Source organism: Amblyomma mixtum, chromosome 2 (assembly GCF_055824585.1).
Source record: "Amblyomma mixtum isolate Tamu chromosome 2, ASM5582458v1, whole genome shotgun sequence".
In the NCBI taxonomy this organism is placed as follows: Eukaryota; Metazoa; Arthropoda; class Arachnida; order Ixodida; family Ixodidae; genus Amblyomma; species Amblyomma mixtum.
Window position 1 is genome coordinate 118312513 of NC_143013.1, and position 23699 is coordinate 118336211.

The 23699-nt window shown below is 44.8% G+C and overlaps 1 protein-coding gene across 9 annotated transcripts in view; it reads left to right on the forward strand.

Annotated features, from left to right (window-relative positions):
- Positions 1 to 213: 213 nt before the first annotated feature.
- The window catches only part of LOC149360716 (uncharacterized), a 31793-nt gene continuing 8307 nt past the window's right edge, over positions 214 to 23699 (forward strand). For 5 of the 9 annotated variants that reach the window (XM_089572492.1, XM_089572491.1, XM_089572487.1 and 2 more), the window contains exons 1-5: positions 214 to 511; positions 1565 to 1654; positions 14072 to 14191; positions 15593 to 15645; positions 20679 to 20731. In XM_089572492.1, coding sequence (XP_089428618.1) covers positions 446 to 511; positions 1565 to 1654; positions 14072 to 14191; positions 15593 to 15645; positions 20679 to 20715 — 366 coding nt within the window. In that variant the 5' untranslated portion in view covers positions 214 to 445 and the 3' untranslated portion in view covers positions 20716 to 20731. Of the gene's footprint in view, positions 512 to 1564; positions 5595 to 14071; positions 14192 to 15592; positions 15646 to 20678; positions 20732 to 23699 lie in introns of those variants that run through there. The other 4 variants (XM_089572493.1, XM_089572494.1, XM_089572486.1 and 1 more) reach the window with 3 other exon arrangements.

Genomic DNA, 23699 nt, shown 5'->3' on the forward strand with positions numbered 1-23699 from the left:
AAAATGCGGTACACTGTGAGACTTCGGAGCTAAATTTCAGCCTTTGCGGAGAGAAACCTAGTGCCGTCATAAGCGTCGTCTGCTAGCGTCGTCTGTTAGCGCGCGCTGCATGATGGGATTGCACAGTAAATGATGAAGTCGTATCCTTTCAAGAATTCATTAAGCTTTCATCACGTCGCCTAATACGTTCGCATTGACTTTTGGGCGATAAAAAATCACTCACAACTTAGGCAAGGTTGCGCTTGCTGCCTCTCCATAACAAGTGCTGCCCCTCTATCATTAACATCATCAGCTGAGAGGTATTTCATTGCTCCAGGGGCCCCTACATGTGACACCGCTGTGGCTGTGACCGTCGCGTCGGCCGCTTTTCGACCGCGTCCGTGCGTTCATGTGCTTGCGTGACGCTGCCCCGTAACTTTGGTTCTTTTGCCAAGCAGAGGCTATCATGGAATGTGAGTGCTGCTTGTTTTCGTGCCACCAACGAGGGAACGTGGACTCTTACGGCAACAAGGTATCACTCGGTGCTTACTGCAGTTTTGAGGAATTGCACTACATGAGACGCTTGTAAGACGCCGCTTGGCTCATTCGCGCAGACATACGCATTTTCGAACGCCGCCGTTAAAGCCACTCATCCTGACGCAGAATATTTCGTTTGCTTCTGTGTGCCCTTATGGCCTCACAGTCGCGCAACAGCTTGGGATGGAGCGCTCGTGCCGTGCTGCTCGTTGACATCTCTGCTTTCCTTGGTCAGAGATAATCGTGGTTGCAGGCGTTGTTTTCGTTGCTAACGTCGCAAAAAATCGTTCGGAGATTTCCGCAGATGGAATGAACACGCATTGCTTGTTTCCATTATGTAATCAGCTGGCGCGAGGGATTTTCCGCTTAATGCGTCCCTTTGTCTGCAACACGCGTCCGGTTCTGCTATTTTCAGTAACGTTGTTTGCTGCCGGCATTGGCACCATTGCTTGTTTCTGTTTAGCGACGCTACCGCGCAGCATGCATGCTTGGGGCGTGACGTTCTGTACAGCTGCGTGGCTGTAGTGTCGCACGATTGTACAGAAAAACACAAGACGCATTGTCGCGTAAGCTTGCCTCCGGAGAGCAGTGCGAGTGCGCAAAAATACCTTTAATGGGTAGACAGATCTCGGTGTGCTATTAAGAAGGTTGAAGGTTTATTTCCGCAACTAGGTGTTGCGAGGACAGCCAGGGAAATAGCTGCATAGACAGCTTGAGAGGTCCTGACTTCCTCTTAAAGTGCAGCATTGATAGCGGCGGAGTACGACATCAAACAAAATGTAAGAAAAAAAACACCTATGTTCGGTACCGAGAATGAGAGTAGTACATTTAGTACGCCGTTCATTGTGCTTGTAAAGAAAAAAAAACTCCAGAAAGAACACTATGCAGTCAACATTAATCCGAACCCCGTGGTAAGGCAGGCATCATAGTGCCAGTGTTGTCTCGGGCATATAAAAACCTATAAGCCATCAATGTGCGCAAATCTCACTCAAAGGGAAATAATATGTGGTTGATCTTGTTGTTGTAAATGCTGTTCTTTCCTACACAGGTATCTTACCATTCCCTGCCAAAGAACCCCCGCCGCCGCAAGCTGTGGTTGGCTGCGCTAGGACAGGAGCTGCCACGAAGGTTAAAAAAGGTGCGAATCTGTTCGAGGCATTTCCAAAACAACGACTTCTCCCAGACACTCAAGCGAGGTCGCAGACTTCTTCCAACGGCTGTGCCCCGTCCTGTTGAAGAGTGTCGTCCGGTCGCCGAATGCCCTGGCCAAGTAGCGTCACCCGGCACTGCTGGCCCAGAACTTGGAGGTAGTGCGGCAGAGCCCCAAGATGCCGCGGAGGCTCTTCGGAAAAAGGATGAAGAGATTGCGCGTCTCAGGGAACAGCTGAACCAGTCGAACCTGATTATCGAGAGCCTGCAGGAACAAATTGTCCGATTTGAGCAGAAATGCTTTGAACTTGAGACGACTTCCAAGAAATTTTGTCTCGAGACGCTGAAGACTTTGGAGAAGTGGTGCGAATTTGTCTAGTCAATTGTTCTGCTGCGCATGCACAACTTGTTTTCGAATGTCGAACATTTGTTTATCAAGCTGACGTGGTTGCACAAAGATGGCGCAGATGTTTGGATTGGTCTCTGCAGTCAGGCCCTTCAGTGAGAACCTTTTGCTGCTTCTGCCTAGAGGCCATAGGCAAGTGTGTGGCAGCTTGCATGTGCCATTGTTACAACTGCTTTGATTTTTTTCTTGCCCGCTGCTAGTAAAAGCACATTTTTGAAAGTCCATGTAATCATTGTTTTCAGAGTCGTGCCTAGGATGAATTTACAACGCCCTTTTGATGTCTTCTTGTGTCAGCCTGATTTCAGCTATAACTTTTTGCCCATTATTCTTGCCTTTCTGACTGTGATCAAAACATTTCACTCATTTCCACCCTTGCTCACACTAAGCCATTCTCTGTCTAATTTGAACCTGCCGGTTTGGAAGCTGTTCTTGATTGCATTTTTAATTTAATGATTTTAGTGCACACCTCTAAGGGCACTGACGATGAATTCAAGTAGGCTTCTCTCGGTAGATTACTGCATTTTATCGATAAAGACACTACCTTCACTGACAAGCTTGGAAACTGCAAAAAATTAAATGCAAGTAACACCACCACTGGCCATTTTCGTAAGCAAAGTGCAGTGCATCAAGACTGTCTATCTTAAGTGGTCCTTCAAGCTAAGCTACAAAACGATTCACTTCCAACAGTGATAATGGAGGCCTTTTTGGTTCCAGATGCAACGAGTTAAATAATAATGCTTTATTTCCACCAAATCAAATACAATTTGATGGAGGAGGGGAGAAAAAATGCGGCTATCCGCTTGACGGAGTTCTCCTCTCCTGTTCAGACGGCAGTGACAGAAAACGAGGAACTAAATTGAACATCAAGTCATTAAGAACATAAAACGAGGAACTAAATTGAACATCAAGTCATAGATGAATAAAAACATCAATATAAGCAATGTCTGTAACCGAACAGAATATGCAGAAATCAAAAGGGGGTATCAGCAACGAAAAAGGGGTATCAGCACAGTAGACGACCAGTCATCAAATAACAAAAAGGGTGGAGAGCAATTCATAAAACAGGAGTTGATGTATTAGCACTTAACCAAATGAACAATCATACTATGCAGAGAGGAGATGGTGATTTCACGGAGGTTTACGCCTGCTTCAATTAACTGGTTTTGTAAATACGGTAGTTGGTAATTAATTCTTTGACGACCGTAGCTAGTTCTTGTGAATGGTAAAACCCATTGTGGTTTGTGGCGATGCGGATATGGTGAATCGGACTGATGCGAAGGAGCCATAGAGGAAATGGTGTCAATATGGCGCTTTTGCTCAACTGTATATACGCAATGGCGTGTTTACAGTTTACAGTGCTCAACTGTAAATGGCGGTAGAATTTTGAAATTCAGTTTCCCCTGCAAGGAATGCTTGTTTTGCTGCTGGTCAGGGATCAATGTGGCCAGAAAAAGCTGTCTAATAACTTTTACTGGGAACAAAAGTTGACTGAAGTTCCCTTGGTATCCATTTAACCCATATATCCTCGCGTGCTACATGTAGGACACCATTGTTTTCCGCAGTAACTGTGAAAGTTTATTATGTAAAAGCTTGCGCCCGCTAAGGTAGGTTCAAGAGTGTCTAAACTTTTCCTGTGCATGGGTTGTGTAGTGTACGTTCAGAAAGGTCCGCCCGTCTTTTCTGGACACCAGTTTTGAAATTGTACCCCATCGACTAGCTTGTAATTCTGCGAGAAAAACAAATTTTTGCGCATTGTCATAAGGTTGGTTTGGTTTATGGGGTTTAATGTCCCAAAGCGACTGAGGCTATGAGGGACGCCGTAGTGGAGGGCTGCGGAAATCTAGACCACCTGGGTGGTCGTGCACAGACATCGCACAGTACACAGGCCTCTAGAATTTCGCCTCCATCAAAATTCGACCGCTGTGGCCGGGATCGAATCCACGTCTTTCGGGTTAGCAGCCGAGCACCATAACCACTGAGCCACCGCGACGGCTGTCACAAGGAAACCACCTCGTGTGATGAGAAACGTGGCTTTAAAGTAGATGTGAAGCTTTTGCCATATATAACGGGTAGCGAGTTTGCTTAGTATCCACAATGTAAGATAGTTCAAAAGTCAATCTGAAAAAAAATTTCACACACAAAAAAAGACTATTCAGAATTGTGAAGTAAAATAAACAATTTACATCTAAAAATTTTTAATCTCAAATTTCTGAAGTTTTGACATATATAGGTTAATGAGTGGAAGCACACCGCGTTATCATCAGACAGACGAGGCGCCAATGGACGCAACGGGAAAAGGTGAACAATGGGCAGCAAAAGCAGGGTAAAAGACTCGAAGAAACGCAGCTAGGGACTAGTGAACTAATAATTGTAATTGCATTTTGTTTGACCTGTCTTCAGTTTTTCGAGTCTAATTTGGCAGTATTATGTTCTGCTGTCTTCATTCATCATCAGCCTGACTACGCCCAGCGCAGTGCAAAGGCCTCTCCCATGTCTCTCCAGTTAACCCTGTTCTAGGTATATTGATGATTGTCTGGCAGCAAAGTCACATTTATTGGTGAAAGTCTCATGTAAACACCTCAATTTTCCTACTTCTAGATTCGAGCTTGTGACGTAAAGACGAACTGAACTCTGTGATTGGAGGGAATGGCGATGCAACATAGCATGAGAGATCCACACCGAGAAGGCACGTAGTGACGCCTGCACTTCATTTTTTTGTTGTTTTTTTTTAATGTAAAACAGTTCCATTTCAGTGAAAGCAGTGTCTGCAGAATGCAGTGATCTATCTTATAGACAAACTTCAGTTTGTCTTCAATGGCTTTTTAAGTGGCTCAGAAGCCTTGGTGTAAGGCCATATTTTTATTTGGCCTACACTGAAATGATTCTGCCAATTGAACTCATGCATGGTGAATTAACGCTAGAGCCACTCGGGCAACATGGTACACAAAAACGATCGATTGACTTATCTGTTCTGTAAACTGTTAGATCTTTGTTATGTACCACATTTTTTTTAGCGCTTCTCAGTCTTGTTGCACATCTGTACTGATTATACTGAGCGCCACTTTGTGATTGGATGCAGCTATTTCAGTGAGTAGCATCTTCTCTAATCTACTAAATCCTTGTTTGTGCATTCCTTTTGTGTTTACATAATACTGAGCGCCACTTTGTGATTGGATGCAACTATTGCAGTGAGTGAGTAGCATCTTCTCTGATCTACTGAATCCTTGTTTGTGCATTCCTTTTGTGTTTACATTCATTCACACGCTGCAGGTCAGCAGACTTCACTGTGAAGTGTTCGTGGGCTTTTGCTTGGAGGTGTAGAATGAGATGTGCGAGAATGTGATGCGGTCTTGAACTGAGCGTGTGTCTGTTTTCTTCGGAATCTGTTACAGAATGCACCGCCTCCGCGTTCTGTTTCTGAACGGGTGAATTGTATGCACGCCTGCAAAGCCCTGTTTTGGTGTTGCTTTGTTGAAATGCTTATGCAGGGATTTTGCTATGGATAAATAAACATTTGAGAGCACAGAGTTGCAAGTTTGTTGGCAACAGTGGCGGTCCTAAGGGGGGGGGCGGTCGCCAGCCCCAAAAGCCTTTGCACATCTTCCCAAACGTCCGTTTTCGGGCTCTTACAGGGCATGATGGGATTTTTCGCGTACAACTGGAAATGCTTTGCATCTGTGATAAATCAAGTAGTCCCCTATTTTGTACGTTCTCCGTGTTAGTGCCTGTCTTATTCCTCACAGTTGTATGTTCTACAGGTTATACTAGTAAAATTCGTAGTTATTGTCGAGGTATTGGGGTCCTGCCATTCCCCTACCATTATTTTGCCTTAGCACCGACACGCCAATGACGGCGGCGACAGCGGTGCCATCACCTGCGGATGCGGTGGCCAGCAACCTCGTCGGGGGGGGGGGGGGGGGGGGGGGGGGGGAAGGGAGCCACCCATTCATGTCTCTATCCCACCATGGGCGAAAAGGAGGGCTTGACTTCCCGCTTGCTCTTTGCCAGGTAGTGCACTTGTGACATGAACGCTCCGTGGGTGCTACCTCGAACGTCCTCGATGGCCAGCAGAGGCACGCGGCCGGGCGCCCCACCCTGGCCTCTCGTGCAGTGTGCCACGCGCGCGGTTAGTTCGAGAGAGGACGCTACGTACAATTTGCCGTTTTCTGTAAATGATTATGCACAGCGGCTGTTCGCGTGCTCTTGTTTTCGGACAGAACCTGGACATTTGTGAGCGAGCGGCACGAACTTGATTAGTTTTTGTATTTTATAGATAGCATAGAAAGCTGTCCCCTGTGCTTTCTTGCTATCGCTCCCCTCTATACTTCTCCTCGCTAACCTCTCTTTCCCTTTCACCTCTGCCGGCTGCAGCTCGCGTGCTTAAGATATTAGATAGCAGTTGCCGCGGCCGGCAACATTCATTTCCTTCACTTTTTTTTTTATTCTTCCTTCTTTAAAATAGACCACTACGACCTATCCCACCATGACACACAGCGACGTCAGCGTGGGGATCATCCCTTCTGTTAGCTTCACAAGGCGCGCCGACAGCCACCTTGTCGGAGGGGACCAAGGGCGGAACAAAGCCCCTTCCCTGAACTGAGTAATGAAGGCTGCCAACTGAGCTCGTGAAATGCCCGGGCAGGCGCTTTGACCTTGCTGGAGCCCCTGTGGTGGGATATCACACCCGACGACCTGTTTTCCCCTGGCATCGAAAGGAATATTGCTCACGTAACCATTAACATTCAAAGCATGAGTTATGATATAACATCTATATCGAGTGTTGTCCCTGGAATACTTTTGTTCAACGTGCCTGAATTCTCATTCCACATCTTAATTTGTGTTTCCAACTATAGACCTAATGCCGCAATAGCTCGTTTGATTATGGTTCAAAAGCTGGAGCCTTACTTTCAAGTTTTCTGGTTAAGTTTTCATACTAATGCAGAAAATTCTTTGGCCTTGTTAATGCTTTTGTGTTGTGCATTCTGCCTATGTATTACTATTGTTTTTTGCCAGTATCAAATCTTATTTTTCAAGCAGCAGCCTCACATATATGCAAGCAATTATCGCTTTGTTCCCAAACACAGCATTGCTTGCTAACTGCAGCTGGTGTTTGTTGCATGATGGCATCTAAGGTATGTTGCATTGGGGCCTTGGCTGATGAGGAGTGCACAGATTCAAGCAAAAAATTGGAGGGGAAACGTAAGATCAGCCTTAAATGTATGACGTGATAGTGCTAATGGGTTAATGCCCGTACATGCGTATTGGTTTTTCTCCGCTTAACCCGCTCCCTGCGAGTTCTTGTACCACTCCTGGCGCAGTGGTTAAGTGGCACGTCACTGCCCTGCAGTGGCAGGTGCTGCCACCTAGGTTGCTCTTCCCGAGCAACCTCTCATGACCGGTCGTTAATGGAACTGCCACCTGCTCACAATTTGGTGGGAAGGTTGTGATGACACCACAAGGTCACATGACCTAGGCTGCCCACCTAGCTTGCTTCTCTGGGAATTTTTGGCTCACAATGCTGATGACGCTGGATTTTGTGCAGAACGGGAGCTTTAACACATTTGGATTAAAAGTGTAGGTTCGTGTCTGGTTCAAACCATATGCAGCATCATAGTTTGTGTACAACCAAAAATTGCGCCTCTCCCGTCACCGAGAGTAGAGTAAGCATGAAATGTTTACGGGCCTAACACAGGCTCCATTGCTCGGCTTAAGCAGCTGTGACGGTGGCGGCATTGAAATCCAGGACGACGCAGAAGCGTACGCGGAAACGACGAGACGCAGGCCTGACAAGAATATATATGCAGCGCGTTCGAATACTCCGCGAGCGTGTATACATCTACCTGCCAGAGGGGGAAAGGGCTTGAAGGCCAAGCAGCCAGTCTTTTACATGCGTGAGTGTGGGACCGCAGCGCCATCCTTGGGGAGGGAGCGAAAGTTTTCCGCCGAAAGCCCTTCTCGCCCTCTTTCTCTAAGCGGCCTTCTCTCAAAGCCCCTAACAGATCACGTATGACAACGAAGTGTATTGTGGCATGTATGTGCTTTTTCCATGCGTTATTAGAAATTGGAAATTATAATTCCGTGCATTATCAAATGCACAGCTCGACTGATATCTTGATAAACATTGAGAAGACACTGGCAGCAGTTATTTTTTGTGAGTCGTTTGGAGAGCAACCGGCGCTTGTATGCCGGTCCCGTAGGAGGGCTTAGAGAGTCTCGTTGAATCTCGTTAAGTCTCGTACGGTGCCCGGATGTTCTCGTTTCAGAGCCCGGATGAGTGGAATTCAGTGCCCCGATGAGTGGATTTCAGTGCCCGGATGATGGCTCTCGGTCTCGGCGTGACGTCACCACAATGCCGACAACGGGAGCTAAAAGCATTTCATGCTTAAAACAGAAGAAGGACAAGCGCTGTCCTTCTTTTTTCTTGTCCGTTGTCGCTGCGCTGTCTTTTACCTCTTTAGTGTGCACCAACTTGCTCAGTTTTCAGTTCTTCCGCAGTTCATGTGTGGTAATTGATAGTATTGCCAATGATGGTTAGCATTAAGGACTTAGTTAAATGTTAATTTCAGTTGGACTTAGTTGAATGTACCAATTAACGTAAAACAGGTATTCGGGCGGGAGGCTGTTGAAGTGAGGAGAAAGTTACGGCTTATAGCTTATTTCACAATATTTGCTGCATTAGAGTCGGTCATCCAAGAGAAAAGTTTCAGTTCATTTTCACATATGTACAGAAGACTGACAAACGACATGTGTTGAGAAGGGGAGGAAGGTTGTGTGTGATGCAGCTTGACTACAACCAGTGAGCATACAAGATTGCATAACTGGGCACAGTGAGCAAGCTACCGTCAACTTTGGTGGCAACAGAAGGATGATTCAGAAGACACTGGATTCAGTGGTTTGAGAAAGTCATGAGCATGAATGGCTAATGATCATATTTTTGGAGCTTGTTGTTGTTGTTGAAAACTCTTATTGTCCAACAGATAAGGACCACACCGCCTGGGCCGCTCTGTCTCAGCCCCCTTTACGGGGAAGGGGACTCAGGAGCAGCCCAGCCGCACGGGATGGTCGCAGTCGATGCTGGCCGGGTTGGTTTCGCCGGCGGCCTCTTCTGCCAGTTGGACGGCGGTGAGTTGGGGCCCAGGGTCCGAGCTCCGCAACAAGGTTTCCCAGGCTTCCCTACTGCTAATGTTTTGCGCCCTGCCTGGGGAGTAAGGGCACTCCCAAATTACATGATCGAGGGTTCCTCTCGCCCCACACTTTTTACATTTATCGTCCTCGCAGTCCGATCGGATATGTTTATTTAGTACTGGGTTTGGGTATACTCCAGTCTGCAGGCGTCTCCACGCAGTTGCCTGACTCCTATTTAACGCCGTGCTTGGTGGGGAAAAACACCTCCGGCATTGCCTGTAGTGTTCTGTAATCTCTTGATACGAGATTAATCGCCCTTCTCTATCATGTTCGGACTGAGCCAACCCTTCCTGTACAGCTCGAAGGTAGAGATCTCGAGCTGCACTGTGGGCCGCCTCGTTACCGCTGACAGATTCGTGCGCCGGGGTCCAGATGATGTTGATCGTCCTATCGATCGCTCCGTGTGTTAAAATTTTGGTGGTGAGGGGGTTTACCCTCCCTCTACTGAAATTTTGGATTGCAGTTTTACTGTCGCTAACAATGTATCTAGCTTTGGTGCCAGCGCAAGCGATCGCTATCGCGGCTTCCTCAGCTATCACCATGTCTACTCATGTCTCCACGTCTCACCATGTTTCCTCCGCTATTACCATGTCCAATGCTTAACATGCTTGCATACACTTATGTACGTGCCTTCTCAGCCCGGCTGAAGTGAAGTTGCACTGAAAAATAAAATTGTCCATGCACATATATGTGAATGTTAAACTCGTAAATATCTATGGAGAAGGAGACATCCGAAATGTAAAATGTATTTATGTAAACACAAAGTTTAATATTAAAATATTATACAGTCCTTTACAATAACAAGAGAGTGGCAGTTAAGGTAAATGAAGGAGGCACATAGACTTTGTCGTCCATTAAAATAATTTTAACTCATTTTAAAATGTATGGTTCTGTGAAGTCAAACCAGAAATAATATATTTGGCCATACAGAGTAGATGCAAGGCACAATTTCAAGCCTGTATGAAAAATTATTTTTGCAAAAGTAGAATTACACAAAAATTTATGTTGAATGCACAGAAGGGATGTTTTTGCAACAGGTATTCAAAAAAATGAAATAGGGAATTAAAACAATTAAAAACACAATTGAGAACAATGTACTTCATACAGAACAACCTGTAATGCGTGCTACTTCTTGGCAAGCCGCCGCGGTGGCTCAGTGGTTATGGTGCTCGGCTGCTGACCCGAAAGACGCGGGTTCGATCCCGGCCGCGGCGGTTGAATTTCTTTTGAGGAGAAATTCCAGACGCCCGTGTACTGTGTGATGTCAGTGCACGTTAAAGAACCCCAGGTGGTCGAAATTTCCGGAGCCCTCCACTACGGCGTCTCTCATAGCCTTACCCGCTTTGGGACGGTAAACCCCATAAACTAAACTAAACTAAACTTCTTGGCACGAACAAATAATCCTCGATTTAACCCAAATGATTTTGCACATATGAGAAACCAAAAAGGCACTGTGCAAGAAAAGAGTCAAGTGAAGTTCTCTGAAAGAATAAAGCACTAAACGATAGTGCTTTATAGTACTAGCAGCAACTCATCAGCAACGATAATATCAGCATTTCGAAGTGTATTTTTGTGAGCATTAAATCTGTTGCTTCGCACCTCCAATTAGAAGATATCAGGCTCACCAACTCTTGAAGAGTACTGAGAAACGCAAACATTCTTTTATCTTCTCTTCCATTAAGGCTATGCAAATGAGAATGTGTTGTGTATATGTTGAGGTAGCCGCCGCAGTGACTCAGTGGATAAGGCGCTCTGCTGCTGATCCGAAACACGCGGGTTCGATCCCGGCTGTGGCGGTTGAATTTCAATTGAGGCAAAATTCTAGACGCCCGTGTACTGTACGTGTGATGTCAGTGCACGTTGAAGAACCCAACGTGGTCGAAATTTCCGAAGACGACGTCCCTCATAGCCTGAGTCGTTTTGGGACGTTAAACCTCCCTAAACCCTTAACCCTTTGCTGTGTTGAGGAATTAGCTCAACTCTTTCCTTACTGCACCTACCACGCAGGCTTCTCGGTTTGAACAATAGCGCGAAACACGTTGGCGTCTATTTCTCAACGCCGTCCTATTTGTCGCCGAAGAACTATGTTTTGGTTTCGGTTTCTTTACTATCCGCAAGTGGGTTCTTTTAAAATATGGCGCGGAGCAACCGCATCGAGCATGCCGCCTTCTTCACGAATTGGCTCCTCTCGGAAACGGCAGCCATGTTATGATTGCGGTGTATTAACCATTGAGAGTTTGCATGAAAGCGGTAGTAATTGACCAGGAGACAACGTCTTCCCATTTGGTTGTAGTTTTGCGCTCTGAGAACCGGTATAACCAGCCCGGGCTGTCAACTTTCAGCCCGTTGGGACATGTTCTGGATTGCAGTTTGCTTCATATGAGCAAGATTTTTTGCCACCGGAGGTGAAGTGGGTGGACTGTTCTACGAGAACCAGTCTTACATCTACACAGCGCAAAGACAAACAAGGACAAGCAAGGAAACACCACAAAGCGCTGTTCAACAAAACTTTATTGCTGCCCGCAGCGTATACATAACCCGTACTGCGCGCATGCCCAAGCAATGAAAGGAAAAAGGGGACGATGTCACCCTTTATCTGGCACCGGCGTCGCATCGCACCAGGACCCACTCTCCCACAAAAAGGCAAGCAAAACACAGGCTAAAAAACTATAACGCTCAAAAACCAAGAGGCGCAGAACTAAATACGTACATTCCTGACTCACTGCAGGTTGCATTCCTAAAAACTGGTGCTCTTTTTCATTTAAGAACACCGATGGCATCCTGACCCAATCGTCCGCTCTCCCAGCAATCTCATAAGCCTCCGCAAACTCCCTCGCCACCTTGTTCACGCATTTGTGAACTATCGTGGTTCTTTTGAAGAAGGGACCACGTTCCTTACACTCTTCGCAGTCAGGGCGGTCTATGCCGAGATGACAAGATGCCCTGATGACACCGTTATTAGGTTCCATCAGCCTCTCATTAAGGCATCTGCCCATTTGGCTGATGTAGGCTGGGCCACAGAGCAATGGTATTGAATAAACCACATTTTTTGCATGCCCTACATACGGTCTCCGGTGTCTCACAGTGCATTCATTGTTTGCAACATTGATGAAATTCACCTTCCTGCACAACTCTGAAAGTTTGTCTGGTGCAGAAAACACTACACGCACCACTGCTTTCTTGCCTATTTTTTTGAGGTTGTGGGCGATGACATGCATGTAAGGATCGAATCATGGCCACTTTCTTCACCTGATCTGTGTCAGCCCCACCTTTGTTTGAAACATGCTTATTGCTGTCTCTGAGCATGCTTTCAAGCACAGACAACAACAGAGTACTCGGATAAACGGAACCTTTCAAATGGGCCACCTGGCTATGGAAGGATGATTCCTGTCGATGCTCACAAGATTTCGCGAGGGTGTTACAAAAGCAAGACTTCACAATAGCCCGTTTCTCTAGTCTGGAGTGTGCTGAACTTGCCCGTGTTTGTCTTTGTGCTGTGTAGTATGCCCAGCAAGTGGTGTTAAGCGAGAACCATTGTTGTTTCGTTTTTTAATGGGTTCGTACGCCAGTGGGGCTACAAGCTGTGTGTTCTAGCTGCCATCAAGAATGGCTGCTATGCACATTGCAGTGTTTACACCACAAAGTGCAAGCGGCCAGTTCTAATATTTGTCTTGTATTCAGTCGGAGGAGCGTATAGTACCCTTCACGCAACCTAACCTGCGCTGGTAAAGCCTACTTTGTCGAAATCTATATTACTTTTATCGATCATTACTGCAAGTTGAGAAATTTGTTTACCCATCAACTTGAACAAAAAAGTACTTCCACGTGGAAGCTTTCATCTGAATTTAAAGGCAGCATGTGGGAAAACAAAAGCGAAACTAGGAATTGTTCACTGCATGGCTGTGGTGTCAGGATGTTTTGTACCTGCAGTTCAAAGACAGTTAGGAAAAACAGCAAACAGTTATATATATATATATGCTTGCCAATGGAAAGAAGCGGCAATCAATCGATGAAGCAATTTCCATCAAACAGCCACCCCTTATTGAGGAAGGTAATTTAGGCATGTTGGACATTAACACTTCGAACATAAACATCCTCACAAACTGTGTGCACTGGTGAAGAGTGGTAGACTTTTCTACTTCATGACCATTCCAGTCTGAACAGGTTTATCCTGTTTCAGGAATATTGCAAACAGCCTAAAAACCTCACAGTTTGACCACTGTGACTCCAGGTTAACTTGTTCAGCAAGTTATTGACATTTATGACCGGGACTTTCACTGTAAACAGGGAAAGCTTGAGCTCAAGCTCCAGGTCACAGAGGTGTGCTGTGGAAAGCACAAAGGTGAACATGAAACGAGCAATTTTTGCAAATTAACATCTAAAAATAACTCAGGCTATGAGGGATGCCGTAGTGGAGGGCTCCGGATAATTTCAACCACTTGGGGTTCTTCAACGTCCACTGACATCGCACAGTATAACGGGCCAACCGCAGCGGTCAGGGTCGAACCCATGTCTTTTGGGTTGGCAGCTGAGCACCATAACCTCTGAGCCACCGCAGCAGCTTCCTGCGAAACATTGGTTTATGGGGTTTACCGTTCCAAAGCGACTCAGGCTATGAGGGACGCCGTAGTGAAGGGCTCCGGAAATTTCGACCACCTGGGGTTCTTTATTGTGCACTGACATCGCACAGTACACAGTACAAAGGACACTATAGGCCCTTAAGGGCAAGGACGTATTCTGACAACACAGAATATCAACCTATGTCTCTGTCACATTTCGTTGTTGTGCTTATTGTTAATGCATTTTAAATTACAGATTGCTGAAGGATCTGATCTGTTGCCTAGGAAGGGCAGTGCTGAAGCAGAAAGTCACCCATACGAGGTCAAGGTCAATGCTATTCCACAAAGATGTGCTGGGAATCCTCCATGTGCCATGGTAAGGTTCCAATACTAAGGAGCATTTCCATCACTTTTGGTTGCAAATTTTTTTCTTTGGAGTGGTACATAATAAGAATAACCACATGGAATTTGCCTACAACCGTTAAGTAATTTACGACTGAATTTCTACTTTAATTTTATTTTGGCTTTGGTCTGAACAGATAAGTGATGACTGTAATGTCAAAGTTCACCATACATCATGGGAGGAATAAAAAAATAGGAAATATTACAGTCGCTGCTTCTTCATTCGTTTTCTTACTCCTGAGGCATGCTAGCTTGTGCGCTGCAGTGAATTAAAACGATGATCAGCACCATTTATGAGCACCATGGAGTTGGCTCTTCTGCTTTCCTTATGATACCATCTTCATTACTTTCAGCTGTCCTCTGCAGTGCTAAGGGCATTCTACGGAGTGTGCTGATTGACCCCAGACTGGCCTCTTCTTTGGGCTTGATGTGGTACTCTCCTTCCATTTCATCTAGTCCACTAAACAGTTTTGGGAACTCTGTTTTCTGCTTGGCAGCTGGATCTTCTCTCAGAGGTTGCTGAAGTTGTACAGGTTTTGAGCCCAAGCTTAAGGTTTGTCTGGGCCTTCAACTATATGTACACCTCATCAGATATGGCGTTCTTTCCACAACTGAGCGCGGCTTTTATATTTGCCACTACCTTGAGTGACTGTCCACCGACACTCTACAGTTCCATTGTAGTTGTCTGTCAAGGGTTTTCGGCGGCACTGGGCAGAAATCCAGTCAGTTGCACAACCTAGGCGGTTTAAAGTTATCAGTTTCTTAATGATCTCGATGACATTGCTCCATAGCTGTGTGTTCTTGTTCACTTGAAAGAGTCCCAAGTTCCATGCCTGTGAAAAAGACTCACCTGCCCTGAGTTCTCAAAGTGTTTTTGTCTAGCACATTCTCTGCCAGTGGCCCCTCTCGCCACTGAGTCAGCACTTCGATGTCAACGTAGACAGGTGCTTTTTTTTTTTCAGGGGCCTCCCTTCGGCCGCACCTTTCACAATCATGCAGTAAATTTTTCTGTTCTGCTTACCACTTGGGCATGTTTGAGAATAGTAGCGTTCTGCCGGGAGCTCTGCGCGTGGCATTGATAGACACCTTGCTGGGCAAGTTTTGTGTTCATACCAGAGCCTGCTGTTCCCAGACCACTTCTTCCTGTTGTGTGTTCAGCACTGCTGTCTCTAATGTGAGATCAGGATTGCTGTGTGTTGTCTTGGACAACTGGGCGTCCTGCAATCCCACAGCCTCTCTCTTTTACTATTCTGTGCCTGCAGTAGGACACCAGTCTACGCAAATCTGCTACAAGTGCCCTGTGCTATTTTTCTGGAATCTGACCTCCTGTGGTGAAACCTTGGCCATTTGTAGATGATGTTCTGTTTACCAACAGAGTAACCTCCCAGAGACTTCAATCACTTCCTCAAAGTTTTCCTTTTTTCACTGGTGAGTGCTGAGGCCTTCAGAATGCCTCCTGTGTCTTCGTTAAAACATTAAGTTGGGCTAGTTGGTAACGGCTTGAAGGAATCATATTCATAGCGGTAAGAAACAGACACAACACCAAGAGACACACACACAGGACACCCGCTAGACCTAGACAGAAACTTCGTTAAAACATTAAGTTGGGCTAGTTGGTAACAGCTTAGCCATTACCAACTAGCCCAACTTAATGTTTTTACCAACTAGCCCTAAGCGGAGTTTTAACGAAGTTTCTGTCTAGGTCTAGCGAGTGTCCTGTGTGTGTGTCTCTTGGTGTTGTGTCTGTTTCTTACTGCTAAGAATATGATTCCTGTGTCTTCTCCAGGGCGGTATATCTGAGCATTCACTAGAGCTCTTCCACTTTGTTTAATCAGCCGCAGACTCTCCTGTACCTCGTGCAGCGGCTGAAAGTCAAACTCAGCTGTTGGCATGAAATCAAAGTTTTGCTGGCTGAGGCATTGCTCATGTAGCGTCATGTTGACTTCTTTATCACTTTCGTTTGCAAATGCATCTGCCATCTTTATTGCTCATATGCTAATAGCCTTCCAAATTGTGGATGCACCTTGTCGTGGTTGTACCTTTATTTATTTATTTATTTAATTACCCTCAGTGTTGTTAGGCGTTACAGAGGGGAGTGGGAATAACATGCAAGTACAAAAAACAAAACAGCAGCTAGAAAAACTGAATATAGTTACAGCACACACTGGTATAAAATCAATAACAGAATTAACAAAAGGAAGCATTTCACAAAACAAAACACAAAAGAAAACAACAGCTAATAAATTAACAAAGTTACAGACACATACTAATATAAAATTAATAACAGCGTTACGAAATGCAGCAGTATCAGTAATTACAGCGATATTGTGGGGAAGGTGATTCCAGCTGACACAAGTTCTGGGTATGAATGAATCGTGAAAACACCTTGTACGACAAGGAGGGATCCAAACTTTGTGATGGTGATCAATGCGTGCTGAAATATAGGGTGGTCTTTTTAATAACTTCTCTTTAAGATGAGGATTATGATAAATTTTGTGAAAAGTACATAATGAAGCTATTGACCTGCGATGGGAAAGAAGCTGTAGGGAAAGGTGAGCTTTCATGGCAGTTACACTACCATGGTTCATGCTGCACACTTAGCTGTTGGCTGTTGTACCACTGAAAGTCAAATTGTGCTGATGGTAAAAAGCAATAGCTTGGCTGTCCTCACTGTTGTTCGCATGCTGCCTTGTTGTCTTCCCTGTCATGTCCACTAGCATCTTCCGTTCCTTTGCGGTTGCATCAACACTCAATGAAGGCGTCACTAATTCCTTCCCGAGGTTGCAGGTGTGATCCCGGCTGCAGTGGTCGTATATTGATGGATGCAAAGTGCATTAATGTGCTTGTGTGGTGTGCAATGTGAATGCACATTAAAGAACCCCAGTCTAAGTTATTCCGGAGGCCTCTTTTTCTCTCATAGCTCATGTGTTACTTTGGGACATAAAGCCCCACAATCTATAATCTACTCATCATTACTTCATCAATTACTGTGATCGTCTCTTGTCTCGAATCCTACTTCTGACACCGTATTGTAACATTTGTTTATTTAATAATTTGGTTTATATGAATGAGGCCACCGTATTTACTCGCATATAGGTCGACCTTTTTTTTTTTATCAGAAATGTTTCCCATAATTAGTTATCGACCTATATTCGTGGCCAAAGAACCTCGACCTATATTCGTGACACAGGTCTTCATCATCATCATGCGGGTGCACACAGTGAATTGCTGTGTGTACCCGCTCTTTCATGCTCTTTCACTCATTTCTGTGGTCTTATCGTGGTAGACAGCTTAGGAAGCAGTATATTTTGGCGTTCTGGGCAGGAGCGGTGATAGTAAAGCACGGGAGGTTTTGGAGGTGTGCCACACAAGAAAAAGAGGAAAAAGTTGTGTCAGCGATACATCTGTAAACCTTCTTAAAGCTTAGTTTGAACGGTTCTGTTGATTGCACATCAGGTTTCTTTCTGCGAATACCTAGGTTTCTGTATATTTGCTCGCTTTTCAGCGATTGAAGTCAGATGAAGTGTATGCTTGTCCTACGTCGCATGTGCATGGTTTTCAAAAGATATGGGTCAACTTATATTTGAATAATTTTTTTTTTATTTCTCAGCGAGCCCTAATGTATAGGGTTCGACCTATATTCGTGGTCGACCTATAGTACACACATGTTGTGCATTAGTCAGGCCCCTAATTTTCTGCAGTGGAAAATTCTACATTCTGCGGATGCAGAATAGAGAATCCGCAAAATTCCGCGGGAAGCAAGACACATTAAACAAACTCGCAAGTTTACTTTTTAACAGCAAGCCTTGCATGCTGCAGATGTGGAGGTGGCTGTTGCAACTTAGCGTCACGTAATGTTTTCCTGTTGTCTTCACTCAAAGAATGGCACTTGTTTGATTCTACAGGGTGTTTCACCTAAGACTTTCTGCAATTTTTAAAAATAAGCTATTTGAATTAAATGCGTGCCTTTTCTGGCATAGCATAGTCAGTGGTGTAGTACATCACAATTCAACTAAGACGTGCTAACTAGCAGGCTTGTTAACCAATATTTAATAGTTAACTTTTAAACTATTACCCTTGGGCTCCTTAATTATTGAGAGGCATATGGACATTACTTACGGTGGGCTGCATGCCCACCGTAAGTAATGTCCATATCCGTTTTTAGAATTTCGAGAACGCGATTATCCTCGCCGCTGTGGCCCAACAAATTTCGCCTGCATCGCGTCAAAATACATGCGGTTTGAGAAGCTTGCAGGCAAAGCAACCTCTCCAGTGAACCTAACTCGTCGAAATAGCCAAAATTTGTTGGGCCACAGCGCCGAGGATAATCGCGTTCTCGAAATTCTAAAAACGGATATGGACATTGCTTACGGTGGGCTACATGCTTCTCAATAATGGAGGAGCCCAACGGTAATAGTTTAAAAGTTAACTATTTAATATTGGTTAACAAGCCTGCTAGTTAGCACGTCTTAGCTGCATTAGGATGTACTACACCACTGACAATGCTATGCCAGAAAAAGCGTGCATCTAATTCAAATAGCTTATTTTTAAAAATTGCAGAAAGTCTTAGGTGAAACACCCTGTATAGATCTCCATAACGACTGAATGATCCCCTTATGTCAACAGAGTTGATTGCAACAGACAAATATTTGAGAGCAGTTGAAGGCCTGGGTGTTGGAGTCACTTCTTCCATTCCAGCCAAGAAAGACAGGATGTTGAAATCTTCACGTCTTGCTTAGAAATAAACTGTGCAAGGTCTCTGTCTCTGGACTTCAGTTCTCTGGCAGCTTTCAGTTACACTTGCCACTCAGCAACTGGGACTGGTGATTCTTGATTAAGTCCAGGCACGCTTGCAAACTTAAACCTTTTTCTACCTGGCCTGCACGGATCGTCCTTTGTCCATAATTGGCCTGAACTGTTTGGAATTTTGTTATAATCATTATAATACTTATTTTAAAATTTTCCTGTGGTCTCAAACTCCTCCTGTTATATTCTTACAAATAATGTAAGGAAGTAATTTTTCCACTGTTCTGTTTTTCCTACTGATGTCTGTAAAAGCAGCTGTATCAATAGATGAGAATTTGGCTGACACTGCAAAATTCTACGGAAAATGCTTAAATCTGTGATTTTTCACTGAACCGTGGGAAACTATAGGTCTGACGCTTTAGCTTGCTGCACTGGCATTTGGTGCCCCTGCTAGCCAACGGTTTTTATTGGACATTTTAAATTTCACTGTTGCGTTGGACTGCCAGCAGACGTCTGAGGTCCCTAAATGTGTCTGTGGGGTAATGGAAATACATGCTCAACACTGACTTGATCTATTTCTGCCTATGTGGCACCCAAAAGGTATACAGTAGACTCCCTCTAAGACGAACTCCAAGGGACCATGAAGACTGTTCATCTTATCAGAAGTTCGTCTAATCAGGAGTGCTTCTTAAAATGATGTTCGAGCATGCAGTGTGTGTCCAAATACTTCGTATATGTGAACAAAGCCATGAAATAGTCTTTTAGGAAAAAAATAATTGCAACATAAGCATTTATTGCACTACTAGCGCAGTGCATCAGGCACTGTTGAGTGTTGCCCAGTCTGTTATTTTTTTTTGCGTCTGTCGAGAAAAACGTCTGCTTGCTACAAGCGTAGGCATATCACTTAACCTTCCAAGATATCCTTCAGTGCCCTCACAGGGGAGGAGCAGCGACAGTTCTGCTTTCACAGGATCGCCCTTTCAACGGAGACGTGGTTAGGTCTCTGCGCCTCCCCGCGTCGCATGGATCGTCGGCGGTGCAAAAAAGCTTTCAATTTTTTAGCTTTTTTCTTCTTTCCTTCCGCTGAAATACTGCTCGAATGGTCGGGTAAAGCTGCATGGCTTGGGCACGGCTGGTCGTGAAAGTTCATCTTAACCAATTAGCACGTGTGCAGTGTACATCTTAAGCAGATTTTTTTTTCATTGACTCTATGGGAAACCAAACAAATGACCACCACTGTTCATCTTAACCAAGGGTTCATCTTAAGCGAGTTCGTCTTAACGGGAGTCTACTTATATCAGTTGTGCAAATCTGGTTCAGTGTCATCAAAATTGCTGGAGTGTTGAGAACCAACCTTTCATCAGTGGCAAAACAAATCTGACTCGCACGACAAAGTATGAAATAAATATAGCCATGATGAACCAGGTGTGGTACTATAGGTATTCCGTGAGCACCACAAGAGCTTTGCCTGCTGATAGTCATTTCAGAATACCTGGTCACCAACTTCAACTGCAGCTAGGTGGCATTACAGGCAGCAGTGTCTTCTATGTGAGCATCAAGATTTAAAAAATTTGCTGCCTTTGCAACAGCCTTTTGGATCACTTGTGTTTGATGCGGCGCATAACCACACACATTGTACTACAATCAAATGAGCTGTCTGGATGCCGCATCAAAAATTCGCTTCTTAACTTGTGTTCTCTTTCATTTTGTTTCAGTACTGCCTGCTTTGTGATTAGCAACCTTAAAACCTGACAGAAAGCAAGCACAGGTAAGCATCTGACCAGTTTCACAAAATAGAGCTTTATTGAGAGAAAGAATGGCACAATTAATAACGTCAAAAATACCTGATGATTTGTCAAGCACTTTTCCACACTATGGGTGGTGAAAGATTTTGAAACCAGTTGACTGACAACATGAGCATTATAAATTGCATTAAAATATTATTTTCAGGTTGTGATGTGATAAAACAAGGTCTGATGTGGGTTAGTTGTTTTATAGTAAGATCTAATTAGATTTATAGTGCTAATGTTATGGAAATTGGAGTAACTTTATAGCCGCTTAGGTGGCTCAGTGGTTATGGTGCTCAGCTGCTGACCTGAAAGACGTGGGTTCAATCTTGGCAGCAGCGGTCGCTTTTCAATGCAGGCAAAATGCTAGAAGCCCTTGTGCTGTGCGATGTCGGTGCACACTGAAATAATCCGAATCCGAAATAATCCGAAGTCGAAATAATCCAGAGCCCTCTACTACGGCGTCCCTCACAGCGTGATTCGCTTTGCGACGTTAAACCCCCGTAAACCACAAGCCATCTCCTGCTTTTGTTGCAAACATTGTACAGATGTATTAGATCAAAAACAAACATTTCCTGCTGTAAGGTGCCTGTTGCCAGCCTGGCCATAACACTTTTTTTGATGCTTACTGCAGTGTGCACTGCTTACAGAAACAGCTGAGCTGCATGGATACAATGGAGATTTCGTGTCTTGGATGGCAGCAAGCAGTTTTATGTTCAGAATCTGTATCAGATATTGCATGTTGTCACAAAAACATCTCTTGTCATCTGAGCAATGTACATAGATTGAAATTCCAATAATATTACGTAACTCATGTTAAAAGCATGTCTGCTAACTGATCATCTGTTACAAATTGTTGCATGGATATTTCATGCATGTCTCAAATTGATGTGTGATATTAAGGCAATTTATGGTCATGCTGCAGGTATCTTTGGAACTCTGGGAAGAACCACAAAGCGTAAAACACATGACGAAGAGAATTAACCTGTTTGTGGAGGGGCTACATCTGTAGTGCTTTCAAAAATTGTATACAAGAAAAAAAAGTGTAATGCGTGTCAGTTTCCTGAAGAGAGCTTGATCCACCGCGGTATAGTGCTGGAAATTATAAACTTTGCACTTAGCTTGGCTAGTGTTCTGCTGAAAACATAACTGCAACTGTGTAAATGTAGATTCTGTAGTAAAAATCTCTGTGAACGGTTTTGCTTATTATGTAACGCTTTTAAAAGAAACCTTACTTCTGTGAAATATTTTAAACAAGCAAGGAAGCCGACAGTTGCATGTATGCAGCTAACTGTTGCAAAATGAGAGAGGGGTGCCACTTCTTTTTGCTAAATATAGCATCCAGCTACAAAATCTTTTTCAGGTAATAGGCTTTCAGAAAAAAGTTTTACTCTTGGCAGCCAAATACGAAGACTTCAGTTGGAGCAAAAATGTCAGTTTTTGTCTTTGCTGTTGCCAATAGAATGGGGCAGTGCACTGCTATTACATACTGCTGAAGCAAATCACTGTGCACGGTGCCTCTGTTCAAGTGTGTTTGCTCATCTGAAGGTGAACTTGAGTTTAAGCTTGGTTCGTGGTTTATGGGGATTAAACGTTCCAAAGCGACTCAGGCAATGAGGGACGCCGCAGTGGAGGGCTCCGGAAATTTTGACCACCTGGAATTCTTTAACGTGCAGTGACATTGCACAGTGAACCAGGATCGAACTGATATCGCACAGTGCACGGGCCTCTGGAATTTCACCTCCATCAAAATTTGACCGCCGCAGCCGGGATCGAACCGGCGTCTTTCGGGTCAGCACCCGAGCACCATAACCGCTGAGCCACCGCTGCGGCTTGAGTTTCATTGCAAATATGCTCAGGAGCCAGTGGACACACTCTGATAAACAGTGTGCAAAAACACATGAGTTGAGCTGTCAAAAGTAGATTTATTAGCAAGTTGGGTGGAGGATTGGCATAGTTTTTTATGGCATAACTAAAATGCTCAATTGTCCTACAATTTGCCAGCGTTGCTGTGCGTCCTTGTTGGCACCCAGAGAGGTTCAGTATGTCATCTGCTATTGTAGTTTCACGCATGCCAAGTCCCTTGTCATGTACGTCCTGGTGCTGTGCTTCGGCATTTTTTAAAACAAAACATGAATCAGGAACTGGCAAACTGTCTTCTCGGAAGTGTGTGATGGCTGTGTTCATAATGACATGTCGAACATGGAGATGCACGCATTCTTTGTCAAGTAGGATAGGCCTCTGCTTGCAATACGTGGCCACTGCCTGTAAGTGAAGAAAATGTAATCCTTAAAGGGACACTGAGGAGAGCTCTATTAATATTTTTCATTATAGCAAAATCCGATAGTTCTGCATTTCATGGCTTTGTTGCCACTTGGCCGGCAGCGAAAGATGCCTTTATTTCTAAGAAATTTGGATTCAAAATTGAAAAAGTTTTTCCCGCCACTCTGATTCAAACTTGGGATTCTCCTATGACGACACAGAACTAAGTGACGTGAAACAAGACGTGCACATGACGTAACGCAGACTCCGTGATTTCTGGCGGCCAGCAGTGCGGCCCAGCAGCAGCCGAAAAGAAAGCTACCGCCGGCCGCACGTTGAAGGCATCTATCGGCTATTGCGGCCGTCACTACCACCGCTTCGTTTATGTTTGCACCGGCGTTTTGCCAGCGTTACAATGGATCCCATTCTCGAAGTCGTCAACGAAGTTCTCGCAAATAGACACCTTTAGCATACCGTGTACCTTGTTACCGTTAGCGGAATACCGGGAGCCCGCATACCGCTGTGAGCATGCAGGCGCTGATTGGTCCCGGCGCTGCAGGAGCGCGCATAGCTGCCGGGTACGTGGCGCCATCTGGCGACGTCAAGAAGATTTCCGCATACATTTGCTGCGCCTCAGTGATTCGTAGCTTGTCGTGTCCTAGTGTTGCTAGAACTATTGGTTCTAGC